We start from the raw sequence: 19,295 nt of genomic DNA on the forward strand, positions 1-19,295 counted from the left end.
CAGGCCCTTCTTGGAACAGCTGGAGCTTGGCGCTCTCGGAGCACGCGCTCATTAGAGATCGGTCCGATCACAGCGTGACTCTGGATCTATGACTTCGAGGTGGGACCACAGCGGGTGTGTGTGTGTGTGCCTACATTAAACTATCCATGCTTATAAAATAATGTTAAGCAATTAATTGCGAAAACCCCAAGCAGCTGCAAGACAGAAAACCGAACGATAAGCCGGATCGCGATAGATACTGGGGTAAACTGTTTAGCTAGTTGTGAAGTTGTGCATTTTCTACCACTTTCTGGTTGGTTCGTATATATGGTAAATGTATTTGTCACCCGTATCATTTGCTGTGGAGCGTTAAAGCGACAACAGCAGCAGCGGCAGCAGCAGCAGCCATTTCCAGGCCATCCGCGTAGTTACGCGTCTCCAGGCCCAATCCCGTATATATCTGGCCATAGTTGCAGGGGCCCAATTCCCTCCTGCCCCTTTTTAATTACGGGTCACAGTGGATGAGCGCAGGGGCGCAGCAACAGTTGCCACTGGTCGGTCGCTGCCACTTTTGTTACCATTTACATTTCCTGTCAACGGCATTTTCAATTTTCACTTTAACGCCTATTTGCTCCTCCATTTCTTTGCCTCTCCCTGTTAAATTGCTCTTCTTGGTCTGTTAATTGTGAGTGTGTGCTACCAAGTGGATGCATAAATTGTATTTTATTTTTTGTGCCCTGTAACTTTGGCCCAAATGGCGATGCGGGCTGATCAGGTGAAAACAAAAGACGCAGCAAGCATTAGGCCCAGCAATGCCCCCGCCTCACCAAAAAGTTCACCCTCTGGCTGATCTGGCCCTGATATTGTTGCCACTTGTGTATTCTCATGTTGTGGCTTTAGGAGAAATAATTTATTTGGCCAATAACCAGAGGAAAGTTGCTGTGTTTGGGGGGGAAGAACATACTTAGGTATCATTAGAAAATTTTTGAATGTTTTAGTAAATGTTTACTAATTAAAGAAAATTCAAAACTATATTTATTTCATAGTTAATATGAACAGACAACAGTCTAATGATTCAAATGCCGTTCCTTTCTAAGGCGACCCATGAAACAGAATACATATTTATACATACAAGTGACTCAAAATAAAAAGCAATCATGGCCAGTTATCGGAATGTTCAATTTACAATACGTGTTAAGCGGCATAGATCGGCATTACCCAGTCCATTAATCATCCCCCTAATCTGGCGAATATTCCAAACGATAAACCCCTGAATATCTATGCTCTGCCAAAGGTTTCCACTGCTTTTTGTTGGCATATCCTTAAACAGAGTTAAACAGAACAATGGGGACTGATAAGGGGCATAATAAGTAATTAAATTTCTGTGATGCTTATCGAGTATGTAGCCCCCACCACAGAAATTCCTCCATCTCCATCGCCGGAACTTCAAAATCTCTCTCTTCTCTTCTCTCGAAAGAGAGGAAGCCTATGTGTGCGTGTTTATCCGACCAATCGGAGGCGAGAAGAGACGACTGGAACTGGAAGCAACTGAGACTGCCTGGAAGGCAATGTATCTGACGGATACGTTTTACCACTCTGCCAGCTGCGTGGAGTTTTTTGGCAAATTATGCGGGTGGCTCGTCGCTGTATCGTCGCTTTCCCCGCTTTCCCGCTCCTCCGCCCACTTTCGAATATTTTGTTGGTTTTTGTAGGTGGAGCCAGAGCCATAATACCATTCCTTTGTTGACAAAACTTGGCACTACTACTCGCTCGCTGAAGTTTGTTTTTGTCTGCTGCTGCCGCTGCTGCTCTTTTGTTTTTCGTATCTGCCAGATACGCGCGCACATCCCGCCCTGCAGGTTGTATTCGAGGTTCAGCGAAAAGGTCGTCATTCTCACGGTTGTTTCCCATCGTCGGCGTCGCGTGCGCAATTCAGTTCAATCCAATCCAATCCGTTCCGAGGAGCTTCAACTAGCGACGGCTATCCGCGAGATACAAGTGCCCAGTGGATACAAGTGTCGCCTAATTGGATTACAATGCTCAAGTGTTGCCTGTTCGCAGGGCTTTCGAATCGCGGAAAACTCATTTAGGAGCAGTTGAGGTTTTATTGGATATTTTTAATTATACCACCTAATACCTGGATTAAAGAAGCTGCTTCAATTGGAATATGGTTGTTATGTAAGTTCTAAATAGTCCCTTTTTCGGAGATTTTCAAATGTAAATTCGAAATTTTATTGCCAAAAAATACTTTTAATAGGACAATAATCATATACTTTGTTCTCGAACCTTTTATCAAATATAATGGTAATTATTGAAATATGCTTAAAATAGGTTTCACTAAGTTTCTAAATTATTCTGCTTGGAACCCAAAGGAATATGGATTAAAAATTAATTTGCTCACATTATTCAAGGCATAGAGCTACCGAAGAATTAAAAAGCTCTCAGTACAAATGTTTCAAATTATTGCTGATCTGAACTGTGCCGACACGCGTTAAACCCAAGCCATCTGCGTAAGTGTTGAGCTTCCAAACACCTCAGATCAATCTCGGATGAAGAATGGGCCACAAATCAAACGATAAAGAGGCAGCGGGGGAGGTCAGGGAAAATGTAAATGATTTCAAACGCTTTATTATCACGCTGAGCGCGTTCCACAGCTTAGTTAATGGCACTCCGGTCCAGTCCAATCCGCTCCAAAGAGCCGCGGGGTGTGCCTCGTATTTTGGATGTTGGATTTCGGAAGGGGGATCTCGAATCTTGGAAACCGGCGGACCACACACAGTCGTAGGCGGAGCGGCGCTCGAGTGAAAGGGTCAAAGAGCCGATGATGATGATGATGCCCCCCCGGCCCCTTCGATTTATAGAGACATATTTTCTAGGTGACAAACTTATTATGAGCCCTGGACAGAGGAGGCCCAAAAATACAGATCTCGAACGAAGTGAGACGCTATCAGCATCAGATAAGCCCAACTAACGAGCGCCCCGAAGTGTCGAGCAGTCAATTTACGGACCCAAAACAAAGCGAGCCACTAGCCACGAACAGGTTCAATCGGGGGAAACCAAAGACCACCAGGCGAACCGTAGCACAGGTATTTGGTGTGTGGTTCTTGGTGCTAGATGCTGTGCAACCTGCTGACTTCCAAGTACACATAAAAACACTCAGGGGACCGAGGCGAATCGATCCATCGGCTTCGAAATCGATGGAAGACAAATTTATTGCTAATTGCAGAGCTCGCTCTCTAATAACTCCCACACATGGAGAATCTCGGCTGAGGCCCTCCATCGAGTCTAGCGATTCCCAGCTGACTCACGATCGGAGTGTCGGTTTAATATGCATCTCCGCCTCCTCAACTGGCGCTCGAATTACGATTGTGGCCAGCTTGGATTACCTGGTGCACAAGATTTGGGGCTAACGGTACCAGCCCTCTAAACTGGGCCTAAATAACCATGCGTTTCATGAGGCCCATAAACCTGGCAAACGTTTCATTTGATTGGTTTGTGTTGGGTTGGGATGGCCCCCTACGAAACAGTTTAGGGCGCAATTAAGATAGGATTTCAATTCCTTAAACGATGCTTAGGCTTTGGCGATAAAGTCACAGTTAAATGGATCACTTAAAGTTTTTACTCGATGTAAAGAGTTTTAATGTAAATAAATTCGATTTAAAAGTTAATGCTGTGACTCACAGTTTTGCCTTAACTTAGATTCCAAAAGGGCAGTGGTGTTTTTTTATTATGTGGCTACTAGAAGTGATATAAAAATCTGAACTCAAGTTAAAGTATGTTTTGTGCTCTTTGGCAAAATTCAAATATAATAATATAGTATTCTTAACTATGAATATAAAATGCAACTTATTATATATAAAATCCTCTACAGAAATGGCTACAGCTTCAAGACGCAGCAACTTCTCACACAGCAACCCGATCATTCTCAGCTTACCCAGTTTGTCCAGCCCCAAAGTCAGAGTACGCATTCGGTGCATCCGGGTCCAAGTCCTGGTCAACAGCAGGCGGGTGGCTCCATGACCATGCCGTCGTCGTCGACGGGCAAGGGAAAACGGGAGTGGGACATCAATGATGCCATTGTGCCACATGTGCCGGACCAGGAGTTCGACGAGTTCAACGAGTGGAGCGACGGGCATGTGAGGCACATCTATTCGCTGCACAACGAGGAGGCCAAGAAGCACATTTCCGGCTGGGCCATGCGCAACACGAACAACCACAACGTGAACATTCTGAAGAAGAGCTGCCTGGGCGTCCTGGTCTGCTCCCAACACTGCACCCTGCCCAACGGATCCAAGATCAACCTGCGCCCAGCCATTTGCGACAAAGCCCGGCGGAAGCAGGAGGGCAAGGCGTGTCCCAACAAAAGTTGTCGTGGCGGTAGACTAGAGATTAAACCGTGTCGCGGTCACTGCGGCTATCCGGTGACCCACTTCTGGCGGCACTCCGGCAATGCCATCTTTTTTCAGGCCAAGGGAGTGCATGATCACCTGCGTCCGGATCCGAAGAACTCCAGTGTTTCCAAGCGGGCCTTTGGACGTGTGCCGCTGGCTGGAAAGTCAGCCAACGGATCAGTCGCCAAGAAGTCGGTCATTGCGGGTCTGGTCAAGCAGGCGAAGGTGAGCTTAGATAGACATTCATTCACCCGGGATGTATCATCTTAACCATTCTTCTCTGACGACAGCAACAACACAGTCTGATTAGCAAGGTTCTTAAGCGTCCTGCTGTCAGCAATCCTCTGGCTCACACCGCATTGGATATATATCAGTATAATGGTAGGTATATAAAACAAGAATATTTAAAGATTTCTTTTACAATTTGTATCCCCCATTAGCCTGTGGCAAGTGCGCCGGTTATAGCCACTGCACTTGCAGCTACCTGGATGACAGCACCACGGCGAGGAGCCATCAGTTGTCACAATCCTCGAATTACGGCACCAATTCTTGGCCACTAAGTGGATCCGAGTCATCGGCACCCTGCGAGACGGCAGCTAATGTGTTTACGGTCAACCACCAGCACATCACCTATAACTATCCCATCTACCATGCAACTCCAGCGGCGGCCACCGCGGCACCTAGTAAATCTCCCAGTTTGCCCTACGCCTGCAGCATTTCGGAACTGGCCGCATACCAGCAATCCTCCAGCGGGAACAGCTTTGCGATGGGTGTTCCCGTGCACGGACACACACAATGCCAGGCAGTAGCCTATGATTCCAGCCCGCAACTGGCCACTCCGGAACCGGAGTTCATCAACTACTCGCAGATCAAGCATTTGGGTGGTGGCGGTGGTCAGGAGGAGATCAGCTGCAAGGCCGAACCGGGACCCACCATTAAGTACAATGCCACCGTGGAGACGCAGCCGTATGTGGAGGACAACTACGATTACTACTATAGCCCCAAGGCGGAGTACGAAATGCAACAGCACCACCACCAGCAGCAGCAGAGCCACCAACAGTTCGGTGGAAATCAGACAGCGGGACATCACTACTACGAGAGCAGTAGTGGCTATAATGGAGTCAGCTATTTCGACACAGGAACTACTACGGCACCAGGAAATACTGCAACCGGAAATGGCCTGGAAGTCGGATACGGCGGCTACTACGATCACTACACCAGCTACGAGCAACAAATGGCGGTAGCAGGTGGATTTGCCACTGCCGGAGGATCCACTGCGCCGACAGTGGCCGCGCCCCCTGGCCATCCACCGCCTCCACCACCACCGCCCACGCTGACGTACCACCATCACCATCACCACCACTTGCACCACCCAGCAGCAGCTACAGGCCTAGCCCCATCGGTCACCCATTGAATAGTACTTAACCAATCCGGACACCGGAGGATTACTCATAGTCGATAGCTAAGCATAGTAACATAGTGTTTAAAATAGTGGTGAAATCTTAATTTCCATCTGTACGTGTAGTGTTAAACGGTTTACCAATTGTTTTTCTCGGCAAATAAATTATGAAAAGTGTTGATTTGTAAAAGTAAATGTATTTAATTTAAGTGCGTAAATATAATTTCTTATTGCGCGACCAATTCAAACATAGCTAATTTTCAGCGGTCATGATGGTGCGGTTCTTGAAATCAGAGATAGATGTCGCGCTGTAAAAAAATTGTTGGTAAGAACCATGTAAAATGTAATGGTAAAAACCATGTAATGTAGACAAGCAGGTGCTCACTTAACCATAACTGTAGTAATTTTAGGACGCATTTAATGATTTGTAGTTTAAAATCGATAGATAGTAAGATATACTTTAATACGAATGATGTTTTATAATTGGCGGAAACATTTAAAGAAAAACAAATTGGCTGCCAAGACCCAAATTTTGTACCGCTTACATGGCTTGCAGTTTTTTTTTAAAAAGCCTCCTACCGGTAAGAAACTGAACTACTGCAGAGTTGCTTTACGATAAACTCACAATGACACACAGACACAGACACACAGACATAACCAGACTAAAGAGAATAGTACTACAAGTTATAATCGCTATCTTCAGCAAGAGGATTTCACATTTAAAGTAATCGCATAGTGGCCAGCAAAACCTATCGCATAGATGTGCCAATCGGTCTATCCATTCGAAATTCACCTTCACCAAACGCGACATACACATATGCAAAAAGAGAGCGTATAGCAATGAGAAGCGTGAGCGTGAGTAAAAAATCTATAAAAGCAACTGCGACGTGCTCATTTTGGTAAAAAATTTAGCTGTGCTGCAAAGAGCTGCCCGAGTGGTAATTAAGTAACTTTTGTACATTTCTACCGGTTCCGTCTCCACATCTCCCATCCAACATGGTGTACCAGGTGAAAGATAAGGTGAGTCACTTCAACCGGATCTATGGACGCATCACATCCGTCATCTATTGGGTAACTCGATAGCGCTACCCTTTGACCCCTCAGTTCCAGTTACACGTTTATTTTTTCGCTCCGGACTTTGAAAATATGGCATTGGAAGCGGCATTCCAATTAGCCACTTACTTTGAATGATTGGATTCGCTACGCTTTTTGCCATACGCTCTCCCGCGAATAGAAGGAACTCACGTTCGGTCTAGACGAGCGAGAAAGCGGAGAGCAAACGAGAAAGTTCCGAATAGCAGCACAGCGAAATGATAATGATATCATCCCGTGGACCGCAAAACGGGTCTCAACGGAAACCGAATTTTGAAATTGAAATATTCCGGACCGAGCTAATCGGAAATAGTGCGAACAAGATATACGTACTATAGAAACCACATATGTACGGATGTGTGTGCGACTGGCATGAATTTGCAATTCATTATCGTGGTCGAGGCCTGGTTTTTTGGTTAGAAATATTTCGAATAGTTGCTATAGCACAGGGTGTGCTCTCCACACATAAGTTGCGCGCCATGCAAGTTGATCCAAAGCCAAGAAAACAAAAGACGCGAGTGCGCGGGGTGAAGAACCGGTTCCATTTCATGAATACAAAGTTACGTCAGGAAATATTGGGAAGTAAATACGTGAAAGCATGCCTTCTTATTTTATTTCTCAATATTAGTTTATTTATATTTGTATACACACTTAAACACTATCAAACATTGACTCTCGCGGTCTAGTTCTATACAGCAAACCACACAACAATAAGCTCAAAAATCAAAAAATGCTTATCGAAGGCATAAGGAATCCACGAAAACATCAAAACATTTATGCATACTGAATTAGACAATATAACAAAGTAGTTTAACTACTGATTTTAGTTTTTTATGTTTACTCAGATATTGTCTTAAAAAATGAGTCAGCAATACATGTTGACAAATTGAATTGTAGCCAACAGTCATCGAGTACCATCACCATCTTGAGATTAATCATTCCATGACGTATGTGTCTGCAATAGAAATGATCTAAGCCTGATTAAAATATGTAATAGGGATGATCAAGTGGTTTTGTGCTAGCAAAAATAGCGTGTATAAAGTTAAATTTCTTGGGCATATACTTATGCAAATTCCTCCAAACCGGTTGCCCATTCCAATTGAAATCGTCAATTTCATTAGAGCTCTGTGCTTGCATGTGCTGTTCTGCGATTGGCATCGCTAGCAATTAATTAAAGGTCATTGGGAAAACGTGTCACGGGCAGAGAAATGGGTGGAAGAAAGGGGATGGAACTGCCCACGACCGCCACACCTTTCGGCATACATACATATAATTTGGAAATTCTTTAAATATTGATTTGCTTTGCTGCCCAATGGGTGCAATACAGAAACTGAAATGAAATTGACCCGATTTCACAAGTTTATGAAGCACACACACATATTTAACCCGTCAATCGGCGATTATTGGGGCTGATTACAGCTTGGCAACTTTGGGGATGTCTGACAACGTTGTGTTTGCAGGGAACAGGCTTATCGGGCGAGATAGTAGCGGGGCCTCCCCAACGCAATATGTATATTTACAATAGCACCGGATCAATGCTCCACAATCGGAAATCATAAAGTTTGAAAACATGACCACCACCTGCTAAAGGGAAAATTACTGAAACATCTCTAGGGAGTGGGAAATTATTAGCGCTAATGTATGATGATATTACTCAGAGATAGTACTAATTTACATTTTCATTTGCAGGCCGATCTCGATGGACAGCTGACCAAGGCATCCGGCAAGCTGGTGGTGCTGGATTTCTTCGCCACTTGGTGCGGACCCTGCAAGATGATCTCGCCCAAACTGGTTGAGCTTTCCACGCAGTTCGCCGACAACGTCGTCGTCCTGAAGGTAAATCTAAAAATGTGCTCAGCTTTATTTTATTTGCTTAACACTTTTTATGGAAATCCTTACTAAATGCCCTTCTCCTACAGGTCGATGTGGACGAATGCGAAGACATTGCAATGGAATACAACATCTCCAGCATGCCCACCTTCGTGTTCCTCAAGAACGGCGTCAAGGTCGAAGAGTTCGCCGGAGCCAACGCCAAGCGTCTGGAGGATGTCATCAAGGCCAATATCTAAGTGGGCAGCGCATAGACGTCTGGCCGTCCCCCTGATCCACCTATGAGTTTTCTTCATAACATTTAGTTAATTAATTAATTCCATAAGTGCAGGGTTTTGCTCCATTCCGCCTGCTCCGCCTTGTCCTTGAATCCCTTAGAGCTGCAGTGCAGTTCGCAAGGTGAAGGTCAGCAGTGGCAGCAGTTGGAACAGCAACAAACGTGAGAAACTAAGTGGCTTTTAAACGTAAAATTTGCTTTGTTAACAAAATCAATAAATCACACAAAGATTGTTCATTTTTGTATGAAAAACATTAGAAAACGCAGTTGTAGCCAGTTGTCCAAGAGAATACGCTAAACAATAAATGTATTACACACTCGCCGTTTGTAACCGATTAAATTGTTTTGCAAAATTCTGAAGGGGAACCTGGGGTGAGGTCGGATCTAGGAATGACACATAAAGTTGTGAAATGAAAGCCAAGTCAAATATCAGTAGCCAACAAGCAGACAAATGTCGTTACGGTTAAGTAATAACGATTAAAACCGGGTAACTACCGATTAGATAAGATACGGCAACAAATTTGTATACTCCAAAGGCATATCAAGTGCGTGATCAAAATGGCCATTTCATAATTAAAATCCACCAGATTAAAGCTAATTTTAAAATTTCCATTTTGAGAAGGCTCTTTTTATCTGTCAAAAAATATATTTTTACATATGTATATTGACAACGAAATTCAAAAACAAATTATATATTTCCTTGAATCCGTGATTGAACTATAGAATATCACTAGGCATTATTAAAAAATTTAATAAATAAATGAACTTATTTGAAAATGAAAATAAGGTAAAAGGTACCTTTCTTGCGATCAATAATATCAAAAGATTTAAATTTGTCCAAATTATGTTTGACAGCATATCGAAAGTTGCCAAGTTGATTCTTGCCATAAAGTTAAAGAACGAAAGTAAATGGGAGACAATATAAAAACAAAGTGATTAATTAAGAAACTATTTTTAATTAATTCAACATTTATTTTAAACATTTGAAAATAAGCCGTTAGGCTTGGACGAACAATCGATACTTGGCTTAGTGGGGACAAAAACCGAATGCAACACTGCGCCAGCTGTGTTGGTGGTGGGAGCGAAAATTGCCCGATTTTTCAGTAGTGTTTTTTTTTCAGTAGTGTCAGACTCTCGGTGACAACAACACGTCGGGAAATTGCATCGCTGTGGAAAACAATAAAATAGAGCGTGAGAGTGAGAGACAGTCGCGCGGGTGTCGGTCAGAAATAAGCAATATTTTCTGTGATTTTTGAGTGTGACGTCCTGTTTTGAGTGCTTCCGCCTCGTAATTCGCGGCATTGCTGCGGCCAAAAGTTCGCCATTGGATGGTTTTTTATAGCAACCAGCGCGCACGGAAATAAATCGGAGCACGGGGAGCACCCAAAGTGCAGAGATGTCGAGGCAATTTGCATAATTTTCGGGTGGTCGGTCGCAGCTAGAAAGTTGTATAATAAGATTGCGAAAACCAGGAGGTACGCCCGGCTCACCACAAATGGACGGGGAATGTTGTGGCAGCTCCACCGCGTCCACCAACACCACAACCATCGCCACCACCACCACCCCAGCTGAAAGCGCCTACACCATCGTATCCCAAAATATTTCAATAAATGTCTAGTGCCAGGCTACTCGAGTCGCAGACATCCGACGAGGATAACGAGGACATCGAGCGGCGGCCTCACCAGAGCCATTCACGCAGCTGCAGCAACAACACCACCCCCACCCATCCACCACATCCCATGGTCAGGAAGGGGGGTGTGGCCAGGAGGATCTGCCTGATAGGTGGGGCACTGTTCCTGCTCCTCGTCGCCCTCTGCTACCTCACCCTCAGCGGGGACACTCGCCTCGGTGGCTCCGAGGATTCGGAGGAGGGATCTCACCATGGATTAGGTAAGCAGCGGATCTCAGTAATGGAATCCCGCCCGGCTGACTGGCTGTTGAGATATACTCGACCTGACAAGCACGAGGGGGATGACCGGAATCCAGGTGAAGAGGAGTTCCCAGGGAATCTTAGTCATAGAGCGCAAGAAATCTACGAATATGAATGGAATTTCAAGATAGAAGAGCAAACGACCAAGCAAATGCAAATCCGAAATAGGCATCGTTTCGATCCCAGAATCCGTGAGTCATGCTTGTACTCTAAAGTTCCATCCCATGGGGGCAAATGCAGTTGGCGGCGCTCTTTCACGACTGCTGGCCGAAAGTGAATTGGCCACTCTGCCACCACTTTCACTTTTCATTTTGGCCCACTGCCAATCAAAGCCTAGTTCACCCTACGTTTTGTGGGGGACTTTAGTGAACGCCCTACGTTTGTTTGAATTAGAAAACAAATTTTACCTGTTATGTTATTTTGTTCTTTTTTTTTTAACGAAAGAAGAGAGAGCTAAGAACATTTGAGCAGTTAAAGCGCTTTGCCAACTGAGTGGCAATACAGACTGAAAAAAACTATAGTATCCGAAAAAAGTTTATTTATTATTTATAATACTCACGTGATATCGAAGCATTATACATACATACATAAGTCGATGTGACTGCACCACTTCACTTCTAAGTTATTGGATGCGGTAATTATCGCGTGAAACGCGTCGGCTCGTCGCTGTTCCGACTTTGGCTACTAGTGAGTCAGGTTGGGCTTTTTATTATTTAACCGTAATTGGATCTATTTGGTAACTATTGTCTTCGCCAAACGCGATGTACATATATATATATATATAATATATGGAAGTAGCCCACCCACAAGCGCATGCAGCGGCAATTACATCGATTCGCCTGTTGGCCGTTTTTTATTGCAATGAGCGAAAGCCGGAACAAGGTCAAATTTTCCAGTTTACTTTGCATTTTTATTGAATGGCCCATAAAAAGGTTAATCTGTTTTGACCACTTTAAACCTACTGGTTTAATCTAATCAGACAAACCTTTTCGATTTTAGGTAACAGATTTGTTTTGTATCTGCAGCCTATGTTTTAGTTATTTATTCACGAGTTTATTGGCTAATAAAGTTCTCGAAATACAGCTGAATTTGCAGAACGAAAATGCGGCAATCCAGATTCAAGGCTAATATGCAATAAGGTGGACCATTCAAGTTTGCGATCAATGATCGGGCTGGCCGAAACAAAAAAACACAAAAAATAATCATGAATCTATCTTCATCTACGGAATTTGTTGCTCGAATCAACGGTTGATTTAGTCAAGAAAATCCAAATCAAGTGCGCGATTTGAGTGGCACCAATTGTCTAATTGCACATTTCCCCACAATTTCCCAGATTCTAGATTGCGCAGTGCTCAGTTCTGCAAAGAAAAAAAGCTTTTAGCAGTTTTTTGCCTCTCATTTCATGAGTATAATTCACACATCGCCCCAATCTTATCAACATCTTGTATAACTAGGGGTACAGGGGGTCTATGGGTATGGCAATCGCTTTTGTTGTACCATATTATGGTGAGCCTGAATAATATGAATATATATTTATAATTCGTCTAGCTCTCGTGCAATACAAATTCTGCTCATCTGTTTCGAGTCGATTTCAGTATCTTTTCAATTGCGCGTGTCGAGTGCTATCTGTCACGACCCCCCGCCCCCTCCTTTATACAAGGTATTGTTGCTCGACTTTGAATGTGCACCTTTAAGCATGCTACCGTAGCAAATTGCCATCGAATTGTCTACACAAATATTTACAATCTGCGAATTGCACTCATATATCCAGAGTAATTTGAAATGCATGGCGTGAAAGCCAATTCAGCGGAATCTAAAACACATGTATAATAGAAATTTTTAGTTCAATTATATTGGCTTGTGGCCTGCAATCTGCAAGGGAAGATAAGTGTATCGCCAGGTATATAAAACGAGCTTCTTTCTTTTTAAAATTACTTCGGTTTGCAAGCTGTGATTGGCATTCATATAATAAGTTCATGAGATACAAACTTATAAACTTGACTAAAATCGTTTCATAGATAAGAAGCAACGAAATATTTGTTGTATGTATGTACACATATTGGGGTATATAGTATTATGACTAATGATTTTATTATTTTAATTATACCGTTGGTGGCACACGATGCACCTTCTACTCAAGTTCTAAATCACATCTTTCTTTGTTATCATATTATAGATACCGCTCTATTACTTATATAACCTGAACTACTTCTCGTATCTTCTCGAGAACCCTTCTTAAATATCAATCAAGGGAAAGTAACATTATCGATCTGTGGTATTAACAGCCAATCGAATGTAACAAGTTGGGATTGCGAATGTAGAATTGCTAAATTAGTCATTTCTTTATTCTGCACTTCATTTGCCTGGTTTCGCCAGTTTTTCTTTGAGTGTTTTGAGTGCACAACAAAAGAGTGAATGAATATGATAAGGACGGACCGTAAAACAATTTGTGACTCACACTAGCTATCCGTAGATCAGGTGTCTGGGGAATTCTCAATTGACTGTAATCAGGCTGCGGTCACAGTTCGACATCATCTAGATATGGGCAACAATCAACCGCAAATACGTATGTGTGGATGTGATTATGGCCAGATTGGTGTCGCACCCCACCAAAAAGTTCGTGTGCTATCTGATGTACTGGGACAGCTAGCCGCTAGCTAGCTATCGTTTCTTAATAGTGTTCGTCATCTGGAATACCTGGAAACCATTAGATTTTCGATTAGTTGATGGTTGAAACCGCCGCCTTCGTGTGGAGCATATTTTGATTGAAGGGGCTTGGTTTATATTTGCTTTGTGAATAACTTATTAGGGAATACTTTTGCTTTATATTACCAATGCTGCCTTTGGGGTCCTGTCTGTGAATTTATTCCCCTCTTATTGTTTGTTTCCGGTTATCAGTCATATAAATCGGTAATGGGTATTTGTTCCCCCCAAAAGTTGCTCCAATTGCGTGCTTTTCACTTTCCGTTCTGGATAAATGATAAGGTGGTCTAATAGCATTTGCACACGCAATCGATCCGAACACTATATAGCTTGATAGGAGGCAAAAGATTTCTAGCACATATTAACCCATTAGGTAATTACCTCGATTATTTTCGATCGTATGATCTTTGAAATGTGTGCATAGAACAAACATTTGAAGGCTCTTAAGCTTTTTGGTTTGTTTAAATAGTTATCCCAACAATTTCAGGCCGGCTACAGCAAACGTTTCGTTGCGAAGCTCTTAAGAAAACCTGATTAGCACATTTTACGAAATTAAGACACACACACCGCACAGATTATTGTTCATCACTTTGAAGCGTAAGATTGTGATCTCTCCACTACGTCACGTAGTTATGGCTGGCTGCCTCAACCGGGGGACAGAGGTCAATGAGTTGGGCTGTTTAAGTAATTGAGAATTGTGATTAATTCATCAAATCCACAGCACCAGACGGTGGAATTCCAAAAGTAATTGACCCCCTGTAACCGGATTACTCTTGCTTTGCTCACCCACAGATAGTATGAATTTCCGGCCATTGAACGAAACCGTTCACATATGCAGCGAGAGTTACGAGGATCGACGGCAGTTCATGCAGGATAAGCCCCAATCTGATTACGTCCAGTTGCCCGTGATATACTTTGTTACTCCAACGTATCCGCGGCGCGAGCAAATCCCAGAACTAACCCGTCTGGCGCACACGCTGCTCCATATTCCACGATTGCACTGGCTGGTGGCCGATGATCAAGAGAAATGCAATGACTATATGGACACGCTGCTCTATCGATTTGGTAAATATGAATAATTATATTAAGAGATTTAATTTTGATAATTAACCATTGTGATTTACAGGTATGCCCTTTACCCACATGGTCAGCCCGATGCCCAGCAAATTCCGGAATGAAAAGCCAGCGCCGCGAGGTGTGGCAAATCGGAGGGCAGCCTTGCAGTGGATACGGCAGCATAATCTCACCAACGGAATACTTTACTTCGGAGACGACGACAACACCTATGATCTGCGTTTGTTCTCTGAAATCCGGAAAACGCAACGGGTTTCCATGTTTCCTGTAGGTCTTATTGCTGATTATGGGGTCAGCGGGCCAGTTGTGCGCAAAGTAAGATTATGATATTATCAACTACCCATTGATACTAACAATGGGGTGAAAACTAAATGTAATATGAAGTTTTAACTAAAATGTGGTACACCATTGATATGGCCGGTTTTATAGCGAGCCATCAAACTGATTATTCAGTTCTTATTAATTTTTTTCTTACGAATTTCAGTTTTACTTTGTTGAAAATTAATAATCTTATCTTTTGACTTTTTAAGGGCAAGGTTGTAGCATTCCTGGACTCCTGGGTTGCCGGTCGACGCTGGCCCGTTGACATGGCCGGTTTTGCAGTGAATTTGGAGTACATGGCGCAGTATCCCTATGTGAATATGCCGTACAAGCCCGGCTACGAAGAAGATCTCTTTCTGCGCAGCATTGGCCTTCAAATGAATCTGATTGAGCCGCGCGGCAATAACTGCACCGAAATTCTGGTTTGGCACACGCAGACAAAGTCAAAGAAGCTCGGAATGGTTCGATTAGAAAGCAAATACTTGGACGATCGTTCTAACTTGGGCGCTCTGCTTCATAATCTTAAACTAATGGGCGTGACCAGTACAACGGAAAGTGAAGGTGCGTTACAATCGAATCAAAGTTAAACAATTGCTATAACATTTTACATTTTTAAAGGACGCAATGCACTGATCAGCAAAAATGGAAGGGAAAATCCACACTCCAAAATTCTTAGCTGAGTCCTATGGTCCAACCCGAATAATACTTATAGACTTTTAGAGCTAAATGTATAGTTATTCTAAAACAAATCTCGAATCCACTGCTCGCTGTATTTCCATGGAATTTTCCTGTTCTAGTTATCAGTCGTTTTCGTACTGCACAATTATATTTTTTTTTTCACAAATTATTGCGTGGGTGCTGCCTCTCTGTTCTAGATTCTCATAATGAAAAGTTAATAAATTATGCATGTATTGTTAATTAGTTGTAGATAAGTTTGTTCGTGATAGCAATATAGGAAACACAGGGACGGCTACAAAGATAGGTCTTATTTATTTATATCATAATCGCTGACAGTAGGTTGTAAAAGCAGCTAGGAATGTTTATAACTTGCTTATTGTACGTTCTAATTTGCTAAGCAAAACGAAGGCTTCGGTCTGTATGGTCTTTCGACCAAGCCCTTAGGGATCATTTTATCGTTGTTAATCACCTCATCGACTTGCAACACATATCATTAAGCTTGGTATAAATTATTTAGGCATATAAAAAGTCATCGAATTCCCTTAAGAGCAATGGTCATTAAGTATGAAGGACTTGTGTCATTTTTAATGTAAACTTTATGTATACTCTGTAAATCAGTCAATAAGATAGTGAGTCATAATGTAAAAGAATTAAACGCTAGTTTTATGAAGCTTTCCCAAATGGAATGAATTATTTTTTGATTATTTAATGGAAGGAAGTATGGTAAGTATTCTGAAAATTGATTGACACCGATGGCTCAGCAACATTCGTTTCTATCTGGTTAAAGGAAGTGTCATGGAAATGGTATGACAGAGAAAAAGCAAACAATACTTTTCAATTAACTTTACATTTCCTTGTCGTTTGCATCGACCTCATCCAGAGTTCATTCCTCATCCTAAGACATGTTTTACTTTGCAGTAGTTTACTTTGAATGCCCCATAGCATTTCGTGCTTGGTGCAAAAGTCGAATAGTCAAGAAAAAGTAGAAACTTGTATTGTGCATGATTGGGATCTGCACGATAAGACTCAGCATATACCCTTCCATACCCTACAGTATGATCAGAATTGGCTATATGTTATAAACCTGTTCGAATGATGCTTTGAAACATTTGTATAGAATAAAATAATTTTTTCAATTATTTTTTTAATATTTTTTTTTTATATAAATATGCAGTGGACCGACATTTAACTTTCTTCAGGCACTGGCTCTCAAATCCAGAGAAGCACATTCAGATTTAAAGACACTGAATACTGGGATCTGGTAACTGGGTACCTGAGTCATTGCAGCTGGGAATGGCATGAACGTGTTGCATATGCATCTTCCTCAATGCGAAGTTATGAGCCAAAGTTTCGTTGCGGGACGAGAAAAAGGAGTTGTGTGCTACGTGTGAATGGGTCTCCTTCGGAGCAGAGTTCCTCGCAATTGAGGGCAAATAAATAGTCGAGCCGGGTAACTTTTGTGCGCTTCACCGGAAATTTGTTTGGCAGGAAAATTGCTTTAAAGTGTCACAGGGCGGTTGGCAGCCATTAATACTCGAGTGGCACTCCTGGGGCTTTCTGCACTTTGCTCTGGGCCATCGTGGAGGTGGCAAATCGAAAACAACTTAGCAACGGGATGGGATGTGTTGCGGCCTGTGGCCTGTGTCGCCTCGTGTCCGTTATGACCAGGACCTGGCCCAAACGGCGATGGCCCGCATTAAGCCATTAAAGCTAATTAAACCCAGCCGCCCTGGGGACCAGGCTAACGCCATCAATCCTCCCATTTAATGCCCGTTCCCATTCCAAGTTGGGCATGTCTCGGCTTTGAGTGAGTGCGGCTGCCAGCAGACAACTTGATGAGGTTGCGATTGATGTTGCAAATGAAGTCGTTCCATCCATGAGCAGCAAAGAGGGCAGCGGGGAACGGGATCTGGATGTCGTGGCTTGTTACACTTTGTGCACCACTTTCCTCTACACTTGCGAAAAACTCTTTTCCTAGCAGAAACAGAAAAGTTCCTTCTACATTTTATACCAAGAGAAAAGAACTGAATTTTTTACATTTATTACAAGTGCATTTTTTATACTTAAAAATTAGTAGTAGAATATATTTATAGAAAATACATTAAAAGTTATAATTTGGTACTTTATAATCGTTAGCTTAAGACTTGCACAGTTTCTTCCACTGCATGAGCGCTGATTTTGCGCCACTTAAACTTTAAACGCAAACCACAAGCCAGGCAAGCGGACACCAGAAAGACGGGGTACGGTACGGATTGGATGCAACTTGAATGCCACTTAGTGTCGTCATGGTGCGGGCTGCAATAGGAAAACGAGGTGGGCGGTAATAGGAAGTCCAAAGTGTTTCCGCCAGAGAGCCGATCCGGCGAATATCGACCGGCGCAAACTTTGATTTCAGCTGTCCCACTTCTATTGACACAAAGCGGACCCTATATCTATCTGCCCAATCGGAAACGATATCCCAAATAAGCTGTCGGGCTGGCCTGCCACAGAGGGATCTGCCCCGAATCCGTCCTCGGCGGGTACTGGTTGCCTAGCTCGTTCGGATGTGTCTTCAGGCGGGCAGAGTCAGTGGATTGATTGGATAGACCCCAAAGTCGTGACCAGAGCGAAGAGCTCATCCGACGTAGCATACGGCTAACCCGAGGATATAGACTTTCCTCACTCGACGTTACGGGCTCGTCCGGGAATGGTTTTGCATCCAATTGGGCAGCACCCTTCTTGCGCCGCTTTTGGAGTCTGTTTTCATCCTGTTGATCATAGAATTTGGATCGATTTTTAATGTTACCTAAATTTAACATTGCTAAACAGTTCTTTATGGGAGTGCGACACTTCAAAATTTATTTCTAAAATGAGTTGTAGCCCACAGGCATGTGATACAAGGAGTTTAAGATTAACAAGCTGCTACGGTGAAATTCGAACTCAACTTACTGCTACTCATTACCCAAAATAAAATTATCAATTACACGAGTAGATATTCGACGTGGGGTTCAATTTAAATTTATGGTTTGTCCTTCCCGACTGATGATTTAGTAAATTCAAACCAATTACCGCTATTTTCGAAACCATCCCATTAGCAACCGAATGTCAATTACCACGGCAACCACGCCCGCTGCTTGACCGCCCCCTTTTCCGTGACCCCTCCCCCCTCCCCCTGAAAACCTGACACCCCCTACCGTTTTGGCCCAGCCTGGCGCATGGCTAACAAGTTAATTTCACAATGTTTGCGGCTTGAGTGCGAACAAACAAATTGCGTGGCATTTCCTGCACCCAGGGGGCATCGCTTCGAGTGGCGACAGCAAAGAGGCCAACAAATCAATTGGCCAAAAGGGGGGTGCGGTGGTGGTGCCCTAAACAACCGCCAATCAAAGCACACAGACACACGCACAACTCGCATTCAAAAGTGACTATTGATTGAGCACGCAACAACAACAGCAGCAAGAACGAGAACAGAAATGTGTAAATTATTATTACTAATACGACATGTGGTGAGCGGTCAATGCAGTTAATGCAGAACGCGCGAACGAGGGAAGATTCCATCGAAAGAGGAGGAATGCTATGGAATATGCTATACAAGTAGCTGTTAAGTAAAGATCAGTGTTTATTGAATGCCAATAAATGTTA

The 19,295-nt window shown here is 43.1% G+C and overlaps 4 protein-coding genes across 7 annotated transcripts; 3 read left to right on the plus strand and 1 right to left on the minus strand.

Moving 5' to 3' along the window:
* Positions 1-1,810: 1,810 nt before the first annotated feature.
* Positions 1,811-5,955, plus strand: gcm2. Its single transcript, NM_135458.5, has 4 exons — positions 1,811-2,157; positions 3,851-4,595; positions 4,661-4,751; positions 4,811-5,955. The coding sequence occupies exons 1-4, from the start codon at positions 2,147-2,149 to the stop codon at positions 5,782-5,784; spliced, it is 1,821 nt and encodes a 606-aa protein (NP_609302.1). The 5' UTR covers positions 1,811-2,146; the 3' UTR covers positions 5,785-5,955.
* Positions 5,956-6,414: 459 nt separating this feature from the next.
* Positions 6,415-9,653, plus strand: Trx2 (Thioredoxin 2). 2 transcript variants are annotated; one of them, NM_164863.3, is made up of 4 exons: positions 6,415-6,624; positions 6,682-6,789; positions 8,551-8,697; positions 8,781-9,653. In NM_164863.3, the coding sequence occupies exons 2-4, from the start codon at positions 6,766-6,768 to the stop codon at positions 8,928-8,930; spliced, it is 321 nt and encodes a 106-aa protein (NP_723475.1). In that variant the 5' UTR covers positions 6,415-6,624; positions 6,682-6,765; the 3' UTR covers positions 8,931-9,653. The 2 variants fall into 2 exon arrangements, with proteins under 2 accessions (NP_723475.1, NP_523526.1); NM_078802.4 differs by lacking the exon at positions 6,415-6,624 and having other exon boundaries at positions 6,663-6,789; positions 8,781-9,296.
* A 64-nt stretch (positions 9,654-9,717) lies between these two features.
* Positions 9,718-16,358, plus strand: GlcAT-S (Glucuronyltransferase S). 3 transcript variants are annotated; one of them, NM_164864.2, is made up of 5 exons: positions 9,718-9,762; positions 14,394-14,666; positions 14,728-14,990; positions 15,206-15,557; positions 15,615-16,358. In NM_164864.2, the coding sequence occupies exons 1-5, from the start codon at positions 9,729-9,731 to the stop codon at positions 15,674-15,676; spliced, it is 984 nt and encodes a 327-aa protein (NP_723476.1). In that variant the 5' UTR covers positions 9,718-9,728; the 3' UTR covers positions 15,677-16,358. The 3 variants fall into 3 exon arrangements, with proteins under 3 accessions (NP_723476.1, NP_609303.1, NP_001162922.1); NM_135459.4 differs by lacking the exon at positions 9,718-9,762 and adding an exon at positions 10,085-10,858; NM_001169451.2 differs by lacking the exon at positions 9,718-9,762 and adding an exon at positions 10,085-11,089 and having other exon boundaries at positions 15,615-15,837.
* A 1,342-nt stretch (positions 16,359-17,700) lies between these two features.
* CG31882 (uncharacterized protein) lies at positions 17,701-18,534 on the minus strand. The gene has a single exon (NM_164865.2). It carries the CDS (start codon positions 18,470-18,472, stop codon positions 18,107-18,109), a length of 366 nt encoding a protein of 121 aa, NP_723477.1. The 5' UTR covers positions 18,473-18,534; the 3' UTR covers positions 17,701-18,106.
* Positions 18,535-19,295: the final 761 nt, after the last annotated feature.

Source organism: Drosophila melanogaster, chromosome 2L (genome assembly GCF_000001215.4).
Source record: "Drosophila melanogaster chromosome 2L".
In the NCBI taxonomy this organism is placed as follows: domain Eukaryota; kingdom Metazoa; phylum Arthropoda; class Insecta; order Diptera; family Drosophilidae; genus Drosophila; species Drosophila melanogaster.

Excerpts from the sequence above, each read along its gene's own strand:
- CG31882 (NM_164865.2), bottom strand. The coding sequence starts at position 18,472 with ATGTTAAATTTAGGTAACATTAAAAATCGATCCAAATTCTATGATCAA.
- GlcAT-S (NM_001169451.2), top strand. The coding sequence starts at position 10,579 with ATGTCTAGTGCCAGGCTACTCGAGTCGCAGACATCCGACGAGGATAAC. Across the intron at positions 14,667-14,727 it reads CACGCTGCTCTATCGATTTG|GTATGCCCTTTACCCACATG; the intron begins GTAAATATGAAT and ends TGTGATTTACAG. Across the intron at positions 15,558-15,614 it reads CAGTACAACGGAAAGTGAAG|GACGCAATGCACTGATCAGC; the intron begins GTGCGTTACAAT and ends ACATTTTTAAAG.
- gcm2 (NM_135458.5), top strand. Across the intron at positions 4,596-4,660 it reads GTCTGGTCAAGCAGGCGAAG|CAACAACACAGTCTGATTAG; the intron begins GTGAGCTTAGAT and ends CTCTGACGACAG. Across the intron at positions 4,752-4,810 it reads GGATATATATCAGTATAATG|CCTGTGGCAAGTGCGCCGGT; the intron begins GTAGGTATATAA and ends ATCCCCCATTAG.
- Trx2 (NM_164863.3), top strand. The coding sequence starts at position 6,766 with ATGGTGTACCAGGTGAAAGATAAG. Across the intron at positions 6,790-8,550 it reads TGTACCAGGTGAAAGATAAG|GCCGATCTCGATGGACAGCT; the intron begins GTGAGTCACTTC and ends TTTCATTTGCAG. Across the intron at positions 8,698-8,780 it reads ACAACGTCGTCGTCCTGAAG|GTCGATGTGGACGAATGCGA; the intron begins GTAAATCTAAAA and ends CTTCTCCTACAG.